The sequence below is a fragment of the Vipera ursinii genome (assembly GCF_947247035.1).
Source record: "Vipera ursinii genome assembly, chromosome: 3".
Taxonomy (NCBI): domain Eukaryota; kingdom Metazoa; phylum Chordata; class Lepidosauria; order Squamata; family Viperidae; genus Vipera; species Vipera ursinii.
In genome coordinates, this window is record NC_139516.1 from 144,490,028 (window position 1) to 144,516,857 (window position 26,830).

Genomic DNA, 26,830 nt, shown 5'->3' on the forward strand with positions numbered 1-26,830 from the left:
ATATTAAGTGTGCTTGCTTGTTCTATGTGTAGTTTTTTGAGGAAGCCCAATCTACTGAGAACTACTTGAAGAACTTACAGGATGTCATCAGGAAAAGGTTCATCTGTGATAAAAATATGTCCTTGCAAGTTCTGCTGGAGCAGATTAAAGAATTAGAGGTATGGATGCCACTGTCTGTTATTGTACCACAAACTCTCCGAGGCTCAGCACTCTATAAAGAAAGTCCTCAACTTAGGATGGCAATTGGATCCAGAATTTCTGTTGCTAAATGATGCAATCAACGTGCAACTGCACCATTTAGTGATAGCAGTCATGGTTGCCATCATTAACTGGATCCCATATCGTTTGGCAAGGCAACTTCCTGCCGGTGTCCAACAACCAAAGGAGTAGGGAAACTGCCAGGAAGTTGCAAGTCCCAGGCTGGCAGGCAGCTTAGTGGCTGCTGCCAGATGGGGAAGGGAGCAAGAGGGTGCCTGGGGTTTCAGGGGAGGGTTGGTGAGGATGTGAAGAGGTATGTGAGAAATGCAGGTTAGGGAGAGGCTGCTAGGGTATGAGGAAGGCACGGCTAGTCTTGGAGAGGCAGTGCAGAGATATTTGAGTGTGGCCAACGTGGCAATCACATGATTGTTAGTCACTGCATCCTGTCATAAATGTGAACCAGTTGCCAAGTGCCTAGATCAGTGGTGGCGAACCTTTTGGAGACCAAGTGTCCAAACTGTAACCCAAAACTCACTTATGTATCGTGAGGTGCCGGGTGGGCGTGGCCCATTGGCTGGGTGTGGCCCATTGGCTGGGCGTGGCCCATTGGGTGGTGTGGCCCATTGGGTGGGTGTGGCTGTGGTGGAAATGGCAGACTGGGTGGGACTAAAAAGTTCAATCAATCAATTCCAACTTTGCGAGATCTTTTTTTTTCCCTTGAGAAGTTGAAATTGACTGAACCTTTTTTTATTTGCACACGCCAGCGAAGGCCTAAAGCGAAAAGGTTTTATAAAACCCAGCTGAAGGCCTAAGACTGGGGCAAGAGCATGTGTGCCCACAGACAGGGCTCTGCATGCCACCTGTGCATGCCATAGGTTCGCCACCACGGGCCTAGATTGTGATATTATGACCATGGGGGTGCTTGCATGGTCAGAACTCTGAGAATCAATTATAGTCACCATTTGTTCAATGCCATCGCTGTTTAGCAAATACCTTGTGCAGCGACTATTTGCACTTACAGTGGTGATGAAAAAGTAACTTCCCTGGTCTATAAAGCAAACAAAAGCTGAAGTAAGATCACAAGCATATTTGCAGTTTTATTTAGTGACCACTTCAGTTATCAACCGAGTTGCCAGTCCCAGTTGTCACTAACTGAGTACTACCTGTGGTGTTCTATATTTCATCACTCAGTGTCCTCGTATGAAAAGTTCTGTGTTTGAAAGGAAATCAGAGTAGTGCTGTCTTAGATATACATTGATAATACACTCATGGAACAATAAATAAAAATAATATGGTTTATTGACAGCTTGTTATGTCAGAATTTTTGATGAAATACTCATATTGATTAAGGTACCTGCCTATAATTTCAGTTAAAATCCAATTTGACACAATAACAATGATAGTTTGGTATTTAAATATAGTTGTTAATCACAACTTATTTTCCTTCCAGGCTGAGCGAGAGAAAATCCTGGAGTATAAGAGGCAGGTGCAAAATTTGGTGAATAAGTCAAAGAAGATAGTACAGTTGAAACCCCGTAACCCTGATTATAAGTCCAATAAGCCCATCATGCTCAGGGCTCTGTGTGACTACAAACAAGATCTGGTAAGAATCCCATTATTATGGCTCCTTCTGTTAATGCCACATAGAACGTTCTGTGGCATAAATGTATTTTTGTGGCAGACATTTCCCTGTGGATAGGCAATGAAACCCACACCATCCACATATTTGCTAATTTATTTTAGGCAATTCAGTTTTCAAGTCTCAGGACGAAATAACTTGTGCTGAAGATTCTTATATAGATTCAGCTAAAGCCTACTTTAAAGTAAACATGTAGGATGCTAACGTAACTTATTTATCGTTGGATTTAAATGCAACTGCTGTCCTTATAAACGTCAGGCTGAATGTTTCAAAAATGATAAAAATGGATCTTTGTTCAGAAATATAACTTCATAGACGACTCCTAGCAAATTCTGGAGTTTGGTGGAGAGTCATTTGTATGAGTGAATTAATTGTTCTAAAGTAAGCAAGGATGCATTGAGTAGTAGATTATTTTGTTCTACATTAACTATGGTTCTGGAAAATGACTAAGGGTGTAGAGCGTATTCTAGTAATGTAGCTTTATCAGATCTATATCCGAATGAAAACGTTTTTGGAAGTCCTATATAATTCTATGCCAGGAGCAAACATTCAAGCCTTAATTTCAGACCTTTCAGATCTACTGGCATGTTCGTTATTGGCCATACTGTTGGGATTTGGAGGGGCCGAAGGTCACTCCATTTAAATCTGTTTTTACAAAATGATGTGAGTTGGAAAAAATAGGGAGTTGTAGCTTGTTTGCAGCTGCAGTCATTTTTCTTTCTTTTCTACAGAAAACAATGCGGAAAGGAGATGAGTGCATTTTAAAAGACAACAGTGAACGTAGCAAATGGCATGTGACTGGACCAGGAGGCCTAGATATGCTAGTGCCATCTGTTAGTCTTATTATCCCACCTCCAAACCCATTAGCTGTGGATCTGGCAACCAAGTAAGTTACCAGTTATTGCTTGAACTATGAGGCAAGACTTCCTGGTGAAAATTCCACCCTTTCCTCATCAAAAGCCAATCAAAATTAGTCATTTTTGTCTTGGGTGGGAAAACTTGCTTTGGACACACAGTGCACATATTCTTTGAAAATTTATTTTTCCTACCCAGTCATAAGAAACTGTTTTTTTTATATAAATAAAAGATGCTTTTCAGATTTTTTTGTGTGTGTTTCAGTTAGAATGGGAAAATAAATATGTATGTTATACATTTTTAATTATTAAGAAATAAGTATTAGTATTTTCATCTGTATCTCAGACTGGGGAGATCTGGAGTAGAGCACTGTTTCTGGATTCAAACGTATTTTATAAAAGGGTGTGTATATAACCCATATTCATTCATCTTTGTAGTTCTTGAATTACGAGCAAGTGCTTTCGCAGTAGTTACAAGAACACAGAATTAATACAAGGCCTGTGCAAGTTTGTGCCACATTGCCCTGATGCTTCTCCTTGTCCCACCTGTTACTTAGCAAAATCAGAAGAGATGCTCAAGTCCTTTGCCTGAGCAGAAGCCTTTTTTGACATTGGGAGAAAGCAAGGGGCATGTCATATGGCATTGCTTTCCAGAGTGGGGTTTATGCTGTTGGAGAAGCTGATCCAGATGATATGCCACGTGTCTGGCAGGAACAAAGTCAGCATGGTTGCTTTCCACGTGGAAATGAGGGTGCCATGATACTTCTGCTTGAAACGAGTGCTTTGCTCAAACCTTCATCAAAGCAAAGCTCCCCTTGAAGGTGTTGCAAAATATCCTCTTGGCATTCTAGGTAACAGAGATAGGGTAGTGAGCAGGGTAGTGAGCACAGCACAAGACATTGTGGGCTGTCCCCTGACACCACTGGATGACATCGCCAGGGCTCGTTGCCTTGGAAGAGTGAGGAAGATTCTCAGGGATGACTCACACCCTGTACGGTATCTCTTTACTCTCCTACCATCGGGTAGGAGATATAGGAGTATAGGCAGCCGTACCAACAGGCTGAAAAACAGCTTTTATCCGTGGGCTGTTAGGCTTTTGAATGGGATATAATCTCTGTAAACCTATGCAGAATTGACTTGGGAGGCTGGTGTGTGGTGTAGTTGGTTCACATGGTGTGGTAGGATGGAGGGTTTGTTGTCACTGTGTGTTGGGGGGAGGGAGCACGGTGGGAGGCTCAGCTAATCTCAATGTACACATGTTGTACTTTGACAATAAAGGTTTATTATTATTATTATTATTATTATTATTATTATTATTATTATTATTATTATTATTATTATTATTATTATTTGAGGTTGGGGTAGCTAGGGAGCAGTGTGGCTTATGGGATTCTTATTCATCCCTAAATCTGCCTTCAGTCTCTATGTAGGTATGGCAGATATGGTGCACATATAAAATATAATTTTGGTTCATTGGCAAATCAGTACAAATCCAGGTTCTTCAAACCCCAAGAGGTTTGTGTTTTGAGTGAATCCAATGTAGGTGTTTCTTTTTTCAGACATATTCTTACCTTTCCCAAAGTCAGAAATTGTTATAGTTGGAGCAGAGTATAATTTTATCTACAAACCATCCCTGAATATCTAGCCAGCCAGCCAGCCAGCTATCTATCCATCCATTTAAAAACCCACACTCCCAAATAATATAAATATATAATATAAATATGAGAAACATTTGGGTTTTTGAATGGAAAAATATTCAATGGTGGAAATATTACAGCTTTTATGTGTATTCTCAATTATTAGGAGACATGTTGCTTTCTGAATGTAAATAACCCTTTCATTTACTCTTTAGAATCGAACAATACTACGATGCTATTATGGCTCTTTGGAATCAACTTTACATCAACATGAAGAGCTTGGTGTCTTGGCATTATTGTCTGATTGACATTGAGAAAATCAAGGTTATGACTATTGCCAAGGTGGGCATCATATGTTCTGGAGTTACTGTTATGGTATACATATAGTTAGCAATTTTCTTTGTGGACAGGGGATCCATACCTATGTATCTACAGTAGTTTAGAAAAACTGATGGTTGAAGTTTCAGTTGTGCCATTGCTGAATGTATGCAGGTGTGTGTTTGTGTGTGTGTGTGTGCGCACGCACGCATTTGTAAACAGTTTGACAATATATTCAGTGTGATAGGCTAAGAAAAAATAATCAGTGTTTGATATTCAGGTTGCCATCTGGCATAGAAGGTTTGGGGCTACAGTATTGAAGAATCTGCTTCAATGCTTTGCAAAACTATTTTTCAATATTTTGAAACCTTCTTAATATATCGCAAGACAAGCATTCCAGATATTTGAAAGACGGTCTGCCTTTTCTCAGCCCTTGTCTATACTGATAACACGGCAGGCAGTCTTGTATCTACTGACACAAACTTTATGTGTTCTCCTATCTGCACATTCTATGGTCTCTAGTTTAGACACTTCATGCTAACATAAACTTATATATTTAAGCCATTTGTCATTTTTAGTCATTCCCCCTGCCCCCCAGTCTCCAATCCCCTGCTCTCCTGAATCATTTGCTCTCATCTACAAGGTTCAGTTATAGCAAGGCAGTAAGTAGAGATAAATTTGTCATCAGCCTCTTTGAGTTGCTTTTTTTCTGAAATTGTTTGCATTCATTTCTTTGCAGCTGAAGACAATGCGCAGAGAAGATTATCAAAGAATAATTTCTGACTTAGAGATCCATTACCAAGAATTTATCAGGAACAGCCAAGGCTCAGAGATGTTTGGCGACGAGGATAAGAGGACGATGCAGACTCGGATCACAGATGCTCAGAAGCATTACCAGACGTTGGTCATCCAACTTCCGGATTTACAAACACAACCACTACCTCCACAACCTACCATAGGTTAGTGATGTAGTAAATACTTGTAACTGTTGTAATATTTCACATCTGTTGGTGAGTCACTAAGCCAGCCCTAGACCATCTGCTAGAGATGCATGTCCCAAAGGATGCCTCTATTTGGGGCTGAAAGAATGTTGAGAAAGTCATTGAAACCTTTCCTGTTCTCATGGGCCTTGGGGCAAAAGGTTTGACTCCTGTATTTTGTTTTGTTGTTATATAGTTTACCTTTGAGGTCCTTCTGATTTGTTTAATTTTTTTTAAATGTTCATATTTTTAAAGATAGGATGCCCAGAGCCATCTGAGGTTGAGTGACCTCTTCATTGTATTAAGTAAGATTACCAAAGATTTGTTAGGCCATGGAGTATGATTGGAGAGCTAAACTCAACTTGCAATATCATAGCTTAGGCAGGTTTGGGCTTCACAAATAGGCCCCATGTGAAAGGCAAGTCTTGTCAATAAAAGCATTTGCAATAATGGGATGCTGAGAGCTATAGGAAAACATCTTTTAATTATATGTGGTGACATATAATTAAAAAAAAATCCTAATACTTTTTATTGCATTTTTTTGAACGTAGAGACAAAGGTATTCGGCATACTGTTCAAATTATACTTGATTCAAAGCCATACTGCTGTTGAAAATGTAATACTTGTCTTACTATTCCATACTCAAATGTGTTTCAAAACACTTTTTTTTCAATTTAAAACTTGTTTTTCCCACTTTTCTTTTTTCCATTCCCCCCCCCCCAAATTTCCAGTAACTGAAGTTATAAATATAGAAAAGCAGGAGGCATGGTTACTCATGGAACTGCAGAAACTTCGTCGTCAGATTGAAAACTGTGAGCTCAGGATGGTGCAGAGAACTCCCTTCCAGTTGGATCAAGGGGCCACTCATAATTTGTGTGTCCGAATCAGTGAATTAGAGGTACATAGAATTTGATATGAATACGTTTTCCCATATCCTCTCTCCCTATACCCCACATTCTTTTTACACTTGACAATACAGGTAGTCCTTGAGTTACGACCACAACAGCCCAAAATTTGTGTTGTTAAGTGAGATGTGTTAAGTGAGTTTTGCTCCATTTAATGACCTTTCTTGCCACAGTTGTTAAGTGAATCATTGCAGTTGTCAAATTAGTCACGTGGTTGTTAAATGAATCTGCATTTCCCCATTGACCTTGCTTGTCAGAAGGTCGCAAAAGATGATTACATGACCCCGGGACATTGCAACCGTCATAAATATGACCCGGTTGCCTAACTTCTTTGATCATGTGACTGTTGGGATGCTGCCAAGGTCTTAACCGTGAAAAAGGTCATAATTCACTTTTTTTCAGTGCCGTTGTAACTGAACATACACTAAGTGAACTGTTGTAAGTCAAGGACTACCTGTATTTTTAGGGGCCCACATTTTCAATCTGATACTATTGAGGCTAGTGGCATGGGACTGAGGGTAGTGCTCAAGTTATGGCCATAATGGAGCCTGCCCATTACAGTCGTGCGTTGTGATGGTTCTTAAGTGAGGTGATCACATGGGCCCTCCAGGATGTCCCTCACCTCTTCTCTCCCCAGTGTAATTGTTAAGCGGAGCACTGGGTGCCTTGGGAGGCCTAGTGCCTTCCCAGGCCTCTCTCATCCCACCAGGCACCTCGTATGCTGCTTCCTGGCCCTTGGAATTCTTCCAGGCATGGGGTCTACTTCCCTCCACCACCACCACCCCCAGCTAAGGTCCCTGCAGGCAGTAGGTCTGCTTTCCATCCCACCGGGTCCCACACCCTCCTCCCCACTACCCATACTGATTGTGCAGTTACCTTTGGAAGATCTCCAGAGCTCATGATGGGAAGGCAGAGCATCTGGCCTCTCTGCCTGTTGGTATCCCTAGGCTGTACTCTATCCTGGAAGTGGGCACCATTTTGGGTGTAATTGTGACACAATTTTATCTACATCAATTACAGTATTGTTCAGGGAGAAGCAGTGCTAGATGTTTTGTTTTGCACGGTGTGTGTGTGTGTGTGTGTGTGTGTGTGTGTGTGTTCGCAATTTAGCACTGATTCTTGGCAGCTGCCTGGAGAAGTCCCTGAAGTTTTCTTAGAGGTGTCTTGCATTTCCAGTTAGAATCAAAGAGCAAGTTTCAGATTGTTTCTTTGAGCATAAGAAATGTGCAAGTGATATTTACTTACTTGTTTGTTTGTTTTCAGAGTATACAAAATGAATCCCAGTCAATGGCAGAAATTCTCAACAGGCAAAATGATTACCTTCCAAATTTTAGAGGCTCTGAAAAGTATCATTATTTGCAGTCTGAAATCAGTGCTTTGTTTCAGAAGTTGGAAAATATTAATGGGATTTCTGCCTGCTATCTGGACAGGTAATAGCAATGTAAAGGACTCCTGGTTAACTGTGTTCTAGAAATCTGCTTTGTTTTCAGCTGCTGGCATTCCTATCTAACCAAGCTTATATTTTAAGAGGGTTGAATACCTTCATATTCTAGATTGATAATATTCTATAGAAAAAGAGAAAGAATAAAGTATGAGGGCAATTTGGAAATAAACCTCAGTTTGGTTATCAATGACAGACACTTGCAAACCAACCCCACACTGGAAGTCAGCTTATCCTGATGCTTGTTATGGATGGCTTGTCTGAGTTTTCCTAATGTTTCCCAGTAGACTTCTGAACTGATGGTCAAACCACGCTCCATGAATTTCACTAGCAGTACTCCTTTGGCACCTTCACATTTGGCGGGATTTTCTATGGCACCACTTCCGGCGTGGTGTTGGTTCACGATAATGCTCGCCCACACACTGCTAGATGCACCCAAAAACTTTTGAACCAGTTCTGTTAGGATGTTTTTGATCACCCCCCCTCCCCAAAAGCCCAGATTTGGCACCAACGACTACCCCAGTGATGCCCTCGCTGTGATGTCCCGTTGCCTGGAGGCGGTTCGGGTCTGGATGGGGAGGAACAGACTTCAACTCAACCCTGACAAGACTGAGTGGCTGTGCATTCCGGCATCCCGGGACATTCAAAATGTTCCATCTCTTTCTATGGGGGGTGAGCTGTTACCCCCCGTGGATAGGGCTCGCAACTTGGGAGTCCTCCTAGATTCACGACTTACCTTGGAAGAACATGTAGCAGCTGTGACTAGGGGGGCTTTCGCCCAGGTTCGCCTGGTGCGCCAGTTGTGGCCCTATCTGGACCGGGATGCCCTGTGTACGGTCACTCATGCGCTCGTGACCTCTCGCCTTGACTACTGTAATGCTCTCTACATGGGGCTTCCCTTGAAGACCACTCGGAGGCTCCAACTGGTACAGAATGCGGCCGCGAGAGTTGTCTTGGGAGTTTCCCGGTACTCCCATGTTACACCTTTGCTCCGTGAGCTGCATTGGTTACCAGTTGTCTTCCGGGTGAGGTTCAAGGTCTTAGTGATGGTTTTTAAGTCCTTACATGGCATGGGTCCGAAATACCTCGGGGATCACCTGCTGCCGGCGTCAACTCCCCTCCGCCCAGTGCGTTCCCACAGAGAGGGCCTCCTCAGGGTGCCTCCGCTCAGAGAATGCCGGCTGGTGGCCCCCAGGGGGAGGGCCTTCTCTGTGGGCGCCCCGGCTTTGTGGAATCAGCTGCCGGTGGAGCTCCGGATGGCACCGGATCTCTGCTCCTTCCGGCGCGGGTTAAAGACCCACCTATTTGAACAAGCTGGCCTGGCCTGATGGGGAGTTAATTTTGGTTTTAAATATTGCTATATTTTATTGTTTTATCGTGGGCATTAATTTAATTCTATTTTAACTTTTGTAGTTTTGTATTTTTATCATATGCCCTGTTCACCGCCCTGAGTCCCTTGGGAGAAGGGCGGTATAAAAATTTAATAAAACTAAACTAAACTAAACTACTAAGGAATTTCTAGCCACCTAAGACGTTATGACAAGGGCCTCAATTTAAATGGCGATTATGTCAAAAAGTAATGTAATGTAGTTTTCTAATGTGTATAATAAATGTTCTGTATCTGCGAGTGTCCGTCATTGTAAACCAAGTGGACTTGTTTTATCCCTGCCTATGCTACAGTCTACAGTGTGGCTAAAATAGGGAAGTGGAAAACCATGTAATGGCCCTATTAGTAAATAAGTTGTGTTTTGCAATGAGGTGACCCATGTTTTTTCCAAAAATATGTTCAGTTCTTTCTTATGTGCATCAAATAGTTTTACATGTGGAATAGAGGACTAACTTTTCCTTAGCCTGCCTTAGTTCAGGATGCTTGTTTTTTCTTCCTTATCCCTTCCATATTCATCAGAAGTTGAAGGCACACTATTTATTAAAATAGAGCAGGGGTGTCAAACTCAATTTCATTGAGGGCCGCATCAGCATTGCGGTTGCCCTCAGGGGGCCGGGTGGGTATGGCCAGGGTGGGCGTGGCCTGCTGGGTGGGCGTGGCTAGAGTGCGTATGGCCTACTGGGTGGGCATGGCCAGCTCTGCATAGTTCGCATCAAGGGTGCCTATGGGGGCCCGGGCAGGAGTGGGACAGGTCTGAGGGTCTCTGGCAGAAGGAGGGTCTCTGGGCCAGGGCCATGGCAGTCGGAGCCGTTCCCTCTCTGTTTCCAGGATGGCTTCACGGGCCACATGAAACCATTTCGCGGGCCGGATCTGGCCCCCGGGCCTTGTGTTTGACATGTCTGAAATAGAGCAACACAACAAAGCGTACATCTTTCCAGTCAAGAGAGCAAGCAGTACAATTATTCTGCAACACTTAAGACACCGAGCATTTGTGTGAATAGGAATGCCCACAAGCAAAAGAACATATAGCAATTCAAGGATGCTTGAATTGGGGGCAAATGGAAAAAGGGAATTGGTGAAAGCGAATAACCTTTTTAGTGGGGTCGTGTAGATGTTCCATTAGCAGATTAGGTAACAACATTAGTGCTAGTGAAAGTGGAGTTTGTTCCCTGTGGTTTTTTTTTGCCTTTGATAGTGCCTTGCTTTTTAGTAAACCTAAAAAAACATACTAAGATGATAACTAAATCTAGTAATACTAAATATTAGTAATGCTAAATACTAAATAGTAGTAATACTAAACATTTATTTAGTATTTGATTTCTTTATGGCACTCTTCTTACAGCTTAAATGCCCTGCGAACGCTGCTTCAGGCAATTCTCCAGACAGATGACATGATACGAGTATTTGAAATTAGGCTTACAGAAGAGGACACTCTGTCTTTGGACCCAGATAAAGTGGAAGGCTATCGAGCTTGCCTAAAGGTGAGAAAGTAAAAGATGATGTTTGTCTTGTTTTTTTCCCCCCTTTTCTTTTTTTAAAAATGTGGGATTGGATTACACATGAGTTACATGGAGCTATGAATTGAACTTGTTTGTTTTTATCCCAGCCTTGAAAAGCTGTAGGGATTGATTACATAAATAATAATAAATAAATGTCCAATAATAAATATTCAATAATAAAACAAAACAGAATAATAAAAACAAAACAAAGATGTGCTGTCTTAAAAAAAAACCCCACAGAAGGGAAATGGGGTGGGGAAGGCATAAGGAAGACCACAAAAAGCAATATTAATACTAGCAAGGATCCCAGTTCATTAATATTTTATTTGCTTTCACATACTTACCATGTCATCACGCATGCAAATTCCTTGATATCAGTGAGTATAGCCAAAATAACGACTTAACCTGCCAATGGTACTAGTAATGGTGTTTAAGGCCCTACATGGCAGGGGGCCGGAGTACCTTAGGGAACACCTGCTGCCGGCATCAACTTCCCTTCGCCCTATACGCTCCCACAGAGAGGGCCTCCTCAGGGTGCCACCGATCAGAGAATGTCGATTGGTGGCCCCCAGGGGGAGGGCCTTCTCTGTGGGCGCCCCGGAGCTATGGAATCAGTTACCGGTTGAGCTCCGGATGGCGCCCGATCTTCGCTCCTTTCGCCGCGATCTAAAAACATTCTTATTCGAACAAGCCGGCCTGGCCTGATGGGGGATTTGTGGGGGTTTTTACTGTTGTTTTTATTGGTGTTTTAATATTGTATTTACTGTTTTTAGTGGGCATATATTTAATCCTTTTTTAATTCTTGTAACTTTGTATTTTTTATTCTTGCCCTGCTCACCGCCCTGAGTCCTTCGGGAGAAGGGCGGTATATAAATATTATTAAATAAATAAATAAATAAATAAATGGGAGAAAACTCTTGCTGCCCCTTATATAACTTTATAGTATTATACTAAGTATACTTAGTGCAATATAAGAAAGCTTATATTAAAAGAAAAAAATAGCAAAAGTTGGGAAGACTAGTGTCCAATTTCAGACTTGCTTGTGAAATGAAGAATTAATAGCATAATACTAATTCTTTGTTTCACAAGTAAGTCTAAAATTGGACATTGGTTTTTCCAACTTTTGCTAATTTTTTTCCTTTGCATCGTTATCTGACTACTATAGCCTTTTTCCTTGAGAAACTGAGCACAATTCATTCTGCTTATGGCCATAAATTGGGATTCTCTGGAACTCTGGGTTATCATTGATGTGAGCACAGCTGATTATGGCTTAACTGTTCAAGTTGCCTTAGCATAATGAATGGGCCCAATTAATTATGGTTTGTACAGTACATCATAGTTAAGCAAACTATAGCTTTATGTGATATGTTGACGTCATAGAAAAGTCAAATGTTATCTATATTATAATTAGACAGTATAATAAAAACACAGTCCATTTTCCATGGATAGGATCTAGTCTATATCTTTATAATACCTCCTCCAAATTATCAAGTGCAGAAGCTTAATCAGATGCAATGTATGCTGCCAGTTTTTCAGTTAAGCCAGAGTTTTTTTAAAAATATTTGTTGATATTCAGAGTGGAGACGCTTAAATAATTAATTTTTCCTTCCTTTTTTGCCTGTATTTTTGCAGAAAATGAAAGCAGACCTTAGTATGAAGAAGTCACTGCTTGGTACTTTGGAAGCAGAGCTTCAGAAAGCTCTCCAGGTCCACTCCCAGTCTTCTCAAACATACCCTCACTATGAGTTAGATCTTGGAAAATTTGCCGATCGAGTCAGTCAACTAACAGACCGTTGGCAAAGGCTGGAAAAACAGCTGGATGACAGGTTTGTTTTTTGAAGCAGCGTGTATGGTTTTCTCATAATGGCGTCATTGCTTTCCTGTGAATTTTACATTCACTATAAATATAACATTGCAAGTTCTAGTAAAAAAGAAGCCTTTCTTTTTAATTAGATTGTGCTATTTCTTGCAAATGGGGTTTCTGGAAAAGTGGTTTTTAGGCTACTTTAGATAAAAACCTCTAGTTTAAATTTGATCCTGTGGTATTTGAACATAACCCTTTCTGGCTGACAGAGGTAGAAATAAAGATTGTCATCGTGCTAGCTGAATATGCACTTCCATGTCAACTAGTTATGTTTTATAAAAGATAGTTGCATTTATGGAGCTATATTAAACTTAAAAATAGTGTTGCATATAGTATTGCAGGCTTTAATATTTTTGTAACTATATCACAATAATTACAATAAATTACAAGCTATGCAATTGCATTCTTTGCAACTGTGGCTTAACTGAGATTAACTGGCATTACAAGATAAGCAAAAACTGTGAATTTAGAATGCCACAAAGAGTAAATTGGATATTCTGATTCTTAGAGAAGGGACTACCGGTATGGTTCAGTGGTAGGAAATGTTATGTTTTTATTATGTTTTATGTAGAGAGATAATCACTGGCATCATCAATGCAAGTGTGGTTCTTGGGTAGCAGAACTGTTAGAAACTACCGTATTTTCTGGCGTATAAGACGACTGGGCGTATAAGACGACCCCCCAACTTTTGAGATGATTTTCATGGGTTAAAAAGTCATCTTATACGCCGGAAAATACGGTATTAGAAAGGACCTTTACCTCACAACTTGCATTGACACAGTCATAGAAATCAGCATCAATCAGGTTCAATGGATCAATCTATATTTGTTGCTTTTTTCAGATCTTGGGATTTAGAAAAACAAGTGAAGCAGCTGAGAATCTATCGGGATCTTTACCAGGCTTTGAATAAATGGATTTGTGATGCCAGGCGCCGACAGGAAACTATTGAAGCCATGAAATTGGGAGATGTTAGCACTGTCATGAGATACCTGCAGGAGCAAAAGGTAATGTTTTGCCGTAAATACACCAAACTGATCTTCAGAACTATCGTGAAATGAGGTTGTAGTTCATCCTAATGTGTATTGGTATGATCGTAAGAGCTCATCGTAATATCTTAAAATCAGCCTTCCATCCAGTTAAACTTATGCTATTTTTTTCCCTTAACCTACTTTAGTCACTGGACTTCCGGGTGCAACGAGTTACAATAAGCTATTCTAAACATTCTGGTTATCACTGTATATTTGAGGATCCAGTTATATAAATGGGTATTTATACTCTTTGAGTTCTAAGAATCTGATTAAAATTCATTCATTTCTCTTCTTGCCAGAACTTACACAGTGAAGTTACAAGCAAGCGCGACAGAGTAGAAGAAGTGATCAAGAATGCAGAAGTGTGCTCACTTGCGATCAAGGTAAAGATAGTCAAGCTGTTCTTCTCAGAATGTTTTCACAACAATGGTTTAAGTGCCCTTAGTATACATTGTGAAATTGATAATCTCTACGAAATAAACAGAGCAAGAGCTAAGATTTTTCTTTGCTCTCTACCCACTCCTGTCCCTGCTCCCAATCTGCTTCAGCGTTAGTAGAATGGCTTTCTCCTCCCATTTCTACTACTATCAGATCTTATTTCATCAGCAGACAGACACCATTATCTCCGCCTTTGATCTGATAATAACTACTTACTAGAAATAAGTACTAAGTTGCATTGCTATTTCAATGGGCCATCTAAGTAAATGGTTGAGCTTACATGTCATGTTGTGCTATTGGATGATTCAATTTTGGCTTGTTTCCGTTTAAAGATGATAAAGTAATATTTGATTTTGGCTGTAGCATAACATGATTCATGAATGGTCATGCATGATTTGTTTGTGATTTCTTCATTTATCTGCACTTTGCTTTTGTCTTTTGTCTAAGCCTCTAACCAAAGTATGTAGGATCAGCGCAAGAGCAGTAAAACAAAAACCCCATAAAAACAAAATAAAAAATAGGAAGAAAACATGGTTACTTTGCTTGCCTGCAAGACTGAGTCTAGCTGTGGTGACTTGTGGCTTAGCACATAGTGACTTGGCTACATCGAGGCTTAAGTAATCAGTCAAATCAGTCAGCCCTGTCTACTTCATGAATATTTTAGAACAGACAAATGGGAGGCTGAAAGCTTGCTTTTTAATTTATTTTGACATGATTGTAAGATCAAACAGTTTCAGAAACATTTTCATAGTAGAAATAGTTGGATAGATACAGGTCATTCATCTATACTTTATATGTGTGCTTAAACAATTTGATTGTTTAAACACAGATATAAAGTGTAGATGAATGACCTGTATCTATCTATCCAACTATTTCTACTTCGGTATCGCCATATATTGTTGATTTAAAGAATAAAAATTATTTTGGTTAGTTTCTTTCAACTTCACCCGTTCCACTTTGCTGTATTCCTTTGTCCCCAGGCTCTGAAATATATCACTTTTCTGTAAAGCTGAAATTCAGAGTAGAAAATATTGTGCACTAATATTGTTTACAAATGCTTTGTACTTACAGGATTATGAACTCCAGGCTGCAGCTTATAGTTCAGGACTAGAAACTTTATTGAACATACCTGTCAAGCGGAGCATGGTCCAGTCTCCTTCAGGCCTTATTCTGCAAGAGGTAGATATCCCTCATTTCATGCTATTTGTAATTTCAGCAGTGGCCATTGCTTTCCTATAATAATTATCTCTAATTCAGGACAATTATTATGCGAGTTTAATATTAGGCTGTTTTGTTTTACGAGAATCAAAAATCTGTTCAAATAAGCTGAAACAATATTTTGGACATTCTGTCAATATTCTTTTCTCTCTTATTCCATTCTTATTTAGGCTGGAGAGATTCAATCCCGATACATTGAGCTTCTTACAAGATCAGGAGATTATTACAAGTTCTTGAGTGAAATGTTAAAAAGTTTGGAAGACATAAAGGTAATGTCTCCTTGTTCGTAAACCTTTTGTGAATTGTACAATATCTCAAAATAATAAGTGTTTAAAATAAACTTTAGGTTAGAAGTAATGCCTTGGTGTAATGATAAAAACTTCCTATCACACTTAGAATGTTACTTTGTTGATTTAAAATACTTTTTGTTGCTATTATAGTTAATATTGCATATTCAGACTTGGGGTTTAACTTAGATGAACGATAGAACTATGTGAAAAGATTTTTATATGTAACACCTGCTTTCCATGATTTGGCAGTGCATACATGTAACCACAATCCTGAAATTGTGTTAATTGTATCCCATTGTATCTATAAGATACCAGTTTGTGGAAAAATATAACTACTTCACCTACAGCCTTTTTGTGTATAAATGCAGCTTTCATAAAGCAATACTCACCTTGGGCACAATAAAAGGCTAGCATGTTAACGAAAGAATATAGAGGAATTTCCCTTAAATAATTTTACATCACCTATGCTAACAATAATATTATATGTTCAACTTTTTTGTGCTAAATAATGTTTGAGTGATTCTCTCATATAAAATTTGAAATTGGGCAATTCAGGAAAAGCTGTGTCACAGTGGATATGTGCATATGTGGAAAGTTTCCAGGTATTCAATCCAGGACCCAGATTGTTGGGGGCAATTAAGCTGACTTTGTAATAATGCCGCTTGGAGGTGTGTGTGAAAGCCCTAATAAGCAGGCATATACATAGAATGAAGGCTACTGCTAAGCTTGTAAGCCGCCCTGAGTCTTCGGAGAAGGGCGGGATATAAATGGAATTAAAATAAAAAAATAAAATAAAAAAAATCCAATTAATTAAAGATGGAATATTTGCTAAAATTGTAACCTTCATTCCAGGGAATATTTTCTGACAGTCACTTGTGCAGGTAGAAAGTGGCATCATCTAAATCTAAACTAGTGTTTACATAGGAGATAATATGTACTTGAGTTCAGCTCAGAGATCTGCTTGAATCTCAAGTAGTGAAGATGTGAAACAGCAACACCAAAAAGCTGAGCATATTCAGAGTACATTTTACTCACACTGAGGAACCATCTTTCTGGCTACATACCATACATAGTATGGAACCATACATGATCTGGCTACATATATTTCCCTGGGCAGGTATAATTTGAAATAGCTTTGTATTGTGTAAAAAATAAGCTATTTCATAGAAACAGTATTTTTGTGCTTTTTTGTTGCTATCTTTTAATGTGGTATATTATGTCACATAATTATATTTTTATTTAGAAAAGCTTTTGTCTTTAAAATAAAATTTGCTAAAAAGCTACCCCAAAGACCTGAATTTCAAAACCATTCTCAACATCACTGTTATCCCAACGATTAGGATTTAATTCATTCCAATGAAATGTGGTTTCAGAGTAAGGGACTGACTCTTTATATACATGGAATTGTACATTTCCTCCATGTATGATCACTCCGAGGTATATAGATTAGGACGCTGAGCTTGTCGATTGGAAGGTTGGCAGTTTGGCGGGTCGAATCCCGAGTGCCGCATAACAGAGTGAGCACCTGTTACTCGTCCCAGCTTCTGCCAACCTAGCAGTTCGAAAGCACGTAAAAATGCAAGTAGAAAAATAGGGACCACTACAGTGGGAAGGCAACAGCGTTCCGTGCGCCTTTGGCGTCTAGTCATGCCGGCCACATGACCACGGAGACGTCCTCGGACAAGCGCTGGCTCTTCGGCTTTGAAACGGAGATGAGCACCGGCCCCTAGAGTCGGAAACGACTAGCACGCATGTGCGGGGGAAACTTTACTTTTACCTTAAATATCTTCCCTGAAAATGTTCCTCAAGAATCTACTGCCCTCCTACTGTAATATCTATTCAGCTTTAGATCAAGTCCTTTTAAAATTATTTCAGACTCTTTATTTTTGTGGAATCTTTTTCTAAAAAAAATCTGTCTTTAAACTGCTGTTTTAATTTATTATTTCATTATGGTTTGTTATTTATAGTTTTGTGTAAAGATGCCAAGTAAGTTTTGAAATAAACAAAGGAAGCATGTAAAGGAATGCTCTTAATTTAACTGGTTTGTTTTGTTTCCTCTTTTCCAACATTGTGCATTGTCTTGCACGAGGTTGATCGAATTGTCTTGTCTCTTGATTCTGCAGATGAAAAGCACCAGAATAGAACTACTAGAAGAAGAACTGAGATTGGCGAAAGATGCCAATTCTGATAGCAACAATAAACACAAGTTCCTGGAGCAAAACCTGCAGAAGTATCAGGTGGAATGTTCCCAGCTGAAAGCTAAATTCATAAGTTTGGAAGAAATGAAGAGGCAAGTTGAGATGGACAGCAGCGCCTCCAAGCAAAACCTAGACAAATGCTATGCGCAGATAAAAGACCTGAATGATAGGATCACGAGGCTGACTTACGAGATTGAAGATGAGAAGAGGAAAAGGAAGCTGTTGGAAGACAGATATGAGCAGCAGAAGGCAGATTTTGACCAGTTGCAGAAGACCAGGCAGAATGAAAAAGAAACCCTTGGTTGGCAAAAGATAGAATCAGAGAAAATCATCAAAGAGAAGGAGTATGAGATAGAAAGGTTAAGGGTTCTTCTCCAGGACGAGGGCACACGGAAGAGGGAATGTGAGAATGAGCTGGCTAAGGTAAGAAACCAGTTTAATGAGGAGATGAGTAATATAAAGAACAAGTATGAAACAGAGATTAATATTAAGAAGACCACCATTCATCAGATAGCTGCACAAAAAGAAGACGACGCCAAGAACCTCCGGACTCAGATCGATCGGTTACAGAGAGAGAATCGAGACCTGAAAGATGAGATCGTCAGGCTCAATGAAGCCATACTGGACACAACGGAGCAGCGAAGAAGGGCAGAAGAGAATGTCCTTCAGCAGAAGGCTTGTGGCTCGGAGGTGTTGCAGCAGAAACAGCAGATAGAGTTGGAATTGAAACAGATCATCCAGCTGCGTAATGACGACAATTCAAGATACAAGCAAGCCCTTGAAGATGCCACTTCGACCATCCACGAAAAAGTCAAAGAGATTGAAAGGCTAAAGATTCAACTGAAAGAAGAGGCTAAAAGCCGATGGGAACTTGAAAATGAGTTGGCAAAGGTAAGGAACAATTATGATGAGGAAATTATTAGTTTAAAGAACAAGTATGAAACCGAGATTAATATCACAAAGACCACGATAAATCAGGTGACTGTGAAAAAAGAAGAGGAAGCCAATAATTACCGGGCCCAGCTGGACAACGCTGTAAGAGAAAATAGGAGCTTGTGTGAGGAACTTAGGAGAGTGAAGAACACACTAAGTCAGACAACAGAAAGCCTTAGAAAAGTAGAAGAAAGTGTTCACCAGCAGAAATCAATTGGCTCAGAGATCTCACAAAAGAAACAACAGCTCGAAAAAGAGTTAAAACAGACTGTTCAGAAATTCACCGAGGAGATTGCACATTACAAACAGTCCCTTGATGAAGCAGGAAGAACAATTAAGGAGAAAAATAAAGAGATTGAAAAAAACAGAAAATTGTTAGATGCAGAAATAAGCCAAAGGAAATCGATGGAGGAAGAGAATATTCGCTTGCAAAGGATCCAATATGACCTGGAGAAAGCTAATATCAATGCAAAGGAAACCATTAGCAGGTTAAAAGTTCAAGAGCAGGAGTTGGGACGCCTAAAAAGTGAATATGAAAGGCTTGCACAAGACAAGAAAGGGAAAGATCAAGAGAGCACAAGGCTCCAGACCACAGTAAAAGAATTGCAGCATCAAAAACACATGCTGGAAGAGGAACTTAATAGGCAGTCTAGAATTGTAGCTGATGAAACTTCCAAAAGGAAAAGTGCAGAAGAAGAATTAGAAGCTATGAGGAGAACTTTGAGAGATCAAGCCGTTAAAATCACTAATCTCACTCAGCAGATAGAGGAGATCTCCATTGTAAAGAAACGGAGTGAAGATGACTTGAGGCACCAGAGGGAGGCGCTAGATAACCACATGAGAGAGAAACAGCGCTACATGGAGGAGATAAGAAAATACACTTCCGAAGTAGAAAGCTTGCGTCGCCAGATGGTTCAAGAGCAGGAGAATTTAAAACAGGCCCATATTCGCAATGAGCACTTGCAGAAGGCTATTGAAGATAAGAGCAAATGCCTCAATGAGTGCAAGATAGAAATTGAGAGACTTCAGTGTCTTACTGAGAATCTGACAAAAGAACACTTGATGCTAGAGGAAGAGTTGCGAAATTTAAGGTTGGAGTATGATGATCTAAGAAGGGGCAGAAGTGAAGTTGATGAGGAAAAAAATGCCGCAATTCTTGACCTAAAGAATCAACTACAAACAAGCAACAAGCATGCCCTGGAACTTCAGGGTGTGATAAATGGTTTACAGAAAGAAAGGGAAAATTTGAGACAGGAAATTGAAAAATTCCAAAAGCAGGCTCTGGAGGTATTCACAAATATTTGATCACACCTTTATTCACCTTCAGATTCTATAATTTAACACCCAACGCCTTTTCAAATAAGCGAACACTAAATGTGTACGCATCTTAATTTTGATCAATCTCTCCTTCCCCTGCTATTTTAATTTGGTTTAGGATCAGATTAAGGTCCCTTCTGGGAATAAGTTCAAATGGGATATAAAACATAATTGGATGGCGGTGAAATCCTCAATTTAAAGGAAATCCTTCCTTTCCCTATTTTGATATTCTGAAGGAAAGATGGAGTATCTGCCATACTTCAGTTAATTCACTTGGTCCTATTTCCCAGTCTACTGACTTTGTAGACCAGACATGTCAAACACAAGGCCCGGGGGCCAGATCCGGCCCGCGAAGTGGTTTTGTGTGGCCCGCGAAGCCATCCTGGAAACAGTGAGGGAACGGCCCCCACTGCCTTGGCTCTGGCCCAGAGACCCTCCTTTTACCAGAGACCCTCAGATCTGTCCCACTCCTGCCCAGGCCCCCATAGGCACCCTTGATGCGAACGATGTAGAGCTGGCCACGCCCACCCAGTAGGCCATATGCACTCTAGCCACGCCCACCCAGTAGGCCACACCCACCCTGGCTATACCCACCCGGCCCCCTGAGGGCAACTGCAATGCTGATGCGGCCCTCAATGAAATTGAGTTTGACACCCCTGTGTAGACTATGTCCATATTTATACTGATTTTTTTGTAGTTCTGTTTTTTTAAACAAACATACTTGGACTTTGATATAAAATATCCTAAAGGTTCCTCTGTTGAACATACTATACATTTAAAGTTGTTGCAACAGAGTGTATGAATAGTTGCTTTGCCATTTCATCCCCCTAATGCAAATTTCTTTCTCTCCATAGATTCTTCACTCTTACTTTCTCTTAACTGCTTGGCATGATGAGATACACAATATATAACTCATGCAGTTACATATTGAAGTGTGACCTGAACTGCTTTGCTTTCCTGTTCTTTACAAGGGCAGATGTGTGTGTATGCTCATGTAATCATACATAAAATATATGCACATCCACACACATGCATGTGCTCATTTTAATAAGCTAACATTGCTTATTTTCTTATGTGTTGTCCTGCTAATGTATATAAGCCTGTGTTTAAAAACATGTATACATGTTTATGGACATGAATGTATATTAATATGTATAGCTTACTATACGTATTGTCTATTTTAAATAGGCAGGATAGAATCCAGCATAGACATATACATACCTAAATGTGCCTCATGTTGCATTGCAGTCTATAGCCTTTTCCAATTAGGTCTTTATTTTTAAATCAGATCACACACACCAATTTGGTTCCTGACACATTGCTGCAACACTGTAATTTATGCCCGTACACTGATTATCAGGAGCAATCCTCCATTTATTGCCTACGTGCAAGTTTCATTTGTTTGAAGAAATTTTGAAAAGGATGGAAAAAGCTCATAAATAATATTTGAACTATGGTATTTAACTAACAAAGCAATGGAAGGAATCCACATTTACAAAGTGTATCTATTATATACATTCTTGCAGTCATTCATTTATATTAATGTAGGTAAATGATGAACATTTCACTAAATATATTTTGTGAGTAAACTTATTAGAATAGGTAAACTTACTAAACAGAACAGAGTCATATTCATAAAATGATCTTTATCTGAAATTGATAGGAATATTCTTGTATTAACAGTTTTTCATTAAGAAAATTCAGTTGACTATTCATTGTTTTGAAATATTGTATTAAAATGCATCCAAGAATTTTCTTATCTCTTTCAGTGAATCCAATTTTATCAAAGAAAAAAAAGTAACCCAGTCACTGCTAAACCACTAAATCAAGACATTGCAATTTATATTTTACTTTGTAAGAGGTTAAAAACGAAGCAGTATATGCCAAGAGAATGTTCTGTATTCCAAATTAAGACTTTTAATTCCTACTAATTTTAAAAAGAGATTGACAGTTCTCTCCTAAAGATGTTTATTCAGAACAATACTACTGATTGCACTAAGGCTTTTTCTTAAAATAATAGTAGGAAAGTTCAGCTGCAAACTTACGTGTTAGTAGGTCTCATTAACGTAAGGATACAAACTTCTGCACAAGTTTGTACAGAAATGAGATTTAATATGCTTATTTAAAACAAGAATGTACACAGTCCATTTTATTTGAAAACTATGAAAGTTTTATTATTTATTCTCTCTAGTTCAACCACTAACTTAAGAGTAGTGGATTAGTGCAGTCCTGAGTAATGTAACACTGTATTTTACACAATTTTACATAGTAAAACAGACCTAAAATTGTGTAAAATACAGTGTTACATTACTCAGGACTGCACTAATCCGCTACTCTTAAGTTAGTGGTTGAACTAGAGAGAATAAATAATAAATACTGGATGTTAGCACAGTCGTTAATTTTGTTCCTATTTCTTTTTTTTCTTTTTAAAGACATCCCACAGGATCCAAGAATCCAAAAACCAGTGTAATCATGTCATGCAAGAACGAGAAACCCTGCTAATAAAAATAAAAACCCTGGAACAAGACAAGGCAAGATTGCTCAGATTAGAAGAAGATCTGAATCGTACCAAAGGCATGTTGGAGTCAGAGTCTCGCTTGAAAGTGCGGCTGGAAAATGAGAAGCAGCAGATCCTGAATGACTTAAATCAGTGGAAAAGCCAATATTCCCGGAAGGAAGAGACCATCAGGAAAACCGAATCTGAACGAGACAAGAGTGAGAGGGAGAAAAGTGCCTTGTTGATAGAAATCGAAAGGCTGCAGGCAGAGATCAAAAGGATTGAAGAAAGGTATCGGTGCCGTTTGGAAGAGACAAGTAGGAAGAGCCAGGCGGAGATGGAGACAGAGCGGTTGAGATTGCAGAGGGAGATTGAGAAATTAAAGCAGCGACCAAAAGGGGCGCCCAGAGGCACCCAGACAGAAGAAGACTTGATGATTGATCCTTCTAAATTGCTTTTCAGTGGCTTGCGGAAAAAAATCACAGCAGTACAGCTGTATGAGTGTCAGCTGATAGACAAATGCACCCTGGATAAGCTGCTGAGAGGACAGAAGTCAGTGGAGGAGGTTGCTGCTGAACTTGAACCTTACCTTAGAGGGGCTGGGGCTATAGCAGGTGCTTCCCTTAACACCAAAGTGAAGTTTTCTCTGGTGGAGGCCAAACGCAAACAACTTCTTACTCCAGAGAACACAGTCCTGCTTTTGGAAGCCCAGGCAGCCACTGGAGGGGTAATTGATCCCCATCGGAATGAATTATTGAGCGTGGACAGTGCTGTTGCTAGAGACCTGATTGATTTTGATGACAGAGAACAAATCTACATGGCTGAGAAGGCTATCACTGGGTTTAAGGATCCCTTCTCGGGAAAAATGATGCCTGTTGCAGAAGCCATGAAGAAAAATTTAGTTGACAGAGAGACTGGCTTGCGTCTACTTGAAGCCCAACTAGCTTCAGGAGGAATTGTTGACCCTATCAATAGTATCTTCTTGCCAAAGGACATTGCTTTATCCCGCGGCCTAATTGACCGAGATTTGTATAGAGCTTTGAATAATCCATCCAAGCCCTTAATTGATCCTCTTAGTAAGGTAGCCATAAGTTACATGAAGCTCCGAGAAAAATGTAGAGTTGAACAACACACAGGTTTACTTCTCCTTCCTGTGCAGAAGAGAAATACATCTTTCCAAGGAATCAGAAAGCAGATCAGTGTTTCTGAATTGGTCGAGTCTGGCATAATTCGGGAGTCAACAGCAAACGAACTAGAAACTGGAGCAATCACCGTTGAAGAAGTCACTGATCGAATCAAAGATTTCCTGCAAGGTTCCAGTTGCATAGCTGGCATTTATAATGAGGCTACTGGAGAAAAGCTTGGTGTTTACCAGGCCATGAAAATAGGCTTGGTGAGACCAGGGACAGCTCTTGAGCTTTTGGAAGCTCAGGCAGCTACTGGATTCATTGTGGACCCAGTAAATAATTTAAGGCTTCCTGTGGAAGAAGCTTACAAGAGAGGCCTTGTCGGAATAGAATTTAAGGAGAAACTTCTGTCTGCCGAAAGAGCAGTCACTGGGTACAAAGATCCAGAAACGGGAAATATCATTTCCTTGTTCCAAGCAATGAACAAGGAACTCATTGAGAAAGGCCACGGTATTCGTTTGCTGGAGGCCCAGATTGCCACCGGTGGAATCATCGATCCTAAAGAAAGCCATCGTTTGCCGGTGCACACAGCGTATCAACGGGGCTACTTTAATGAAGAACTGAATGATATTCTGTCTGATCCTAATGATGATACCAAGGGATTTTTTGATCCCAACACAGAAGAAAACTTGACCTACCTGCAGTTGAAGGGAAGATGTAAAATAGATGAATCAACCAGGCTCTGTCTATTACCACTGAGAGAGAAGAAGAAGGTGGTGCAGACTTCACAGAAAAATACACTTCGGAAACGCAGGGTTGTCATTGTAGATCCTGACACAAACAAAGAAATGTCAGTCCAGGAGGCTTATAATAAAGGCCTCATAGATTATAGCACTTACATGGAGCTGTCAGACCAGGAATGCGAATGGGAAGAAATAACTACTACCGGATCAGATGGGAGCACAAGAGTTGTGCTTGTAGATAGGAAAACAGGCCACCAATATGACATTGAAGATGCCCTTGATAAAGGTCTTGTTGAGAGAAAATTTTTTGATCAGTACCGTTCTGGATCTTTAAGCCTCACACAATTTGCAGACATGATTGCTAGTAGAAATGGAGGGGATGAAGTGTTCAAACAAGAATCCATTATTCGGTCTCCTACTGTAGTGAGTGTCAAGAGTTCTTCCATCTTGCTAAAAAGCAGTTCTGGCTCCTTTTCTGATTCTCCAGAAGAAACCACTCCCATTGCAGCCATATTTGACACGGAGAATTTGGAAAAGATCTCAATTTCAGAAGCTGTACAACGGGGGATTGTTGATACCATCACTGCCCAACGTTTGCTTGAAGCCCAGACTTGTACGGGAGGTATCTTATGCCCTACTACAGGCCAGCGGCTTTCCCTCCAGGATGCAGTTGCCCAGGGCATCATTGACCATGAGATGGCTACGCGGCTGAAGCCAGCTCAGAAAGCCTTCCTTGGCTTTGAAGGTATTAAGGGGCGAAAGAGAATGTCAGCAGCAGAGGCAGTGAAGGAGAAGTGGTTGCCTTATGAGGCTGGTCAACGCTTCCTTGAATTCCAGTTTATCACAGGAGGCCTCATTGACCCTGAAGTACATGGGAGAATAAGTACAGAAGAAGCTATTAGGAAAGGATTGATTGATGGGCGGACTTCCCAAAGGTTGCAAGACATAAGCAACTATGCAAAGATTTTGACCTGCCCCAAAACAAAGCTGAAGATTTCCTACAGAGAGGCAATGAATCGCTCGATGGTAGAAGACCAAACTGGGCTCAAATTACTTGAAGCATCTTCTGTTTCATCCAAAGGCATATCCAGCCCATATAATGTTTCTTCAGCACCAGGGTCACGTTCAGGGTCACGCTCAGGATCACGTTCAGGATCACGCAGTGGATCAAGGAGAGGAAGTTTTGATGCTGGCACAAGTTCTTCATATTCTTATTCCTACACAGCTGTCAGCAGCAACAGCAGTCTTGGGCGCTAGACATTAATCAGTGTATCTAATTTTTTTTCTATATGTCTGCTTGTTTAAACAAAAGAAAACAAAAAGATGAAACATACATACATGGGCTGGCGGTAATCCTGGTACAGTAGTTGCTTGGGTGAAATAGCTAAGCTACAGCATAGAAATGTAAAACCAAATACAAGCTGCAAAAATGCTTTCTGGGAGGGAGGGAACTCTACATTTTTCCTTTTTTAAAAAAATGTCTAATTTGGCTCATCAGTGTGGTTTATAAACTGTAAGAAAGCAGCACCTGCCTCTGAAAACAGATGTTGCTTTGTCTTTTTATTGTTACTCTATTACTCATGCACCTCTGCCAAATATTAGGCTAGCATTCATGTTTTTGTATCATTTGTCAGGTTTTTTTTAAAAGCCACTTTTCCTTTCTTGCAGTAATTGTTTCACTGTGTAAAGGTAACAGCCTGCAACTGATGTTATACACTATTAGACTGAGCTAACCTATTCAGTCATTTGAGACTTATTTGGAATTGACAGTGCTTCTCTGTTTCTGTGGCTTGTTTTCCATGTAACACCATAGAGGCCTGACTACATGAACTTACTTATTCTTGCAATAAAAGTGTAACCATTTTTAACTCATTTGTATGGACGTGTTTACTTTTGGTATGGGTCATTTGGTATTTGGCTGTGCTGCACAGTAAATATTTTGTATTGGAGATTTCTTTGGTCCTGGACTGAAAACTTGTGATTAAGGTTAATAGAAACCTAAATACATTTGTTTGGGGGAACAGTTATACATCTTCTGTTCTACTGAGCACAGAAACCTGTCAGTCTTGGGAACTACCCTTGATGTCCTATGTGCAGTTCACCATTAGTGAGCCAGCTGACAAATATACAAGCTGCCCTGATAGCTGAGTCTTACAGAAACGTACTCTCCTTATAGTTGTAATGAAGAACAACTTAAAGCAGGGGTGTCAAACTCGCAACATCACGTGACGTAGTACGACTTTTTTTCCATTGCCGGCAATGGGATGGGCCCAGTTTCAGCATGACGTGGCTTGATTTCTCCTCCCTCCAAATGTGATG

General features: G+C 40.1%; 1 protein-coding gene across 3 annotated transcripts in view; it reads left to right on the forward strand.

Annotated features, from left to right (window-relative positions):
* Positions 1-26,367, forward strand: part of DSP (desmoplakin) — a 52,124-nt gene extending 25,757 nt beyond the window's left edge. The window contains exons 10-24 of one of the 3 annotated variants that reach the window (XM_083361179.1): positions 33-158; positions 1,649-1,801; positions 2,569-2,723; positions 4,544-4,670; positions 5,386-5,605; positions 6,358-6,524; positions 7,795-7,961; positions 10,702-10,840; positions 12,491-12,684; positions 13,564-13,726; positions 14,050-14,133; positions 15,260-15,367; positions 15,577-15,675; positions 17,820-20,114; positions 22,577-26,367. In XM_083361179.1, coding sequence (XP_083217305.1) covers positions 33-158; positions 1,649-1,801; positions 2,569-2,723; positions 4,544-4,670; positions 5,386-5,605; positions 6,358-6,524; positions 7,795-7,961; positions 10,702-10,840; positions 12,491-12,684; positions 13,564-13,726; positions 14,050-14,133; positions 15,260-15,367; positions 15,577-15,675; positions 17,820-20,114; positions 22,577-25,768 — 7,389 coding nt within the window. In that variant the 3' untranslated portion in view covers positions 25,769-26,367. The remainder of the gene's footprint in view (positions 1-32; positions 159-1,648; positions 1,802-2,568; positions 2,724-4,543; positions 4,671-5,385; positions 5,606-6,357; positions 6,525-7,794; positions 7,962-10,701; positions 10,841-12,490; positions 12,685-13,563; positions 13,727-14,049; positions 14,134-15,259; positions 15,368-15,576; positions 15,676-17,819; positions 20,115-22,576) is intronic. The other 2 variants (XM_083361180.1, XM_083361181.1) reach the window with 2 other exon arrangements.
* Positions 26,368-26,830: the final 463 nt, after the last annotated feature.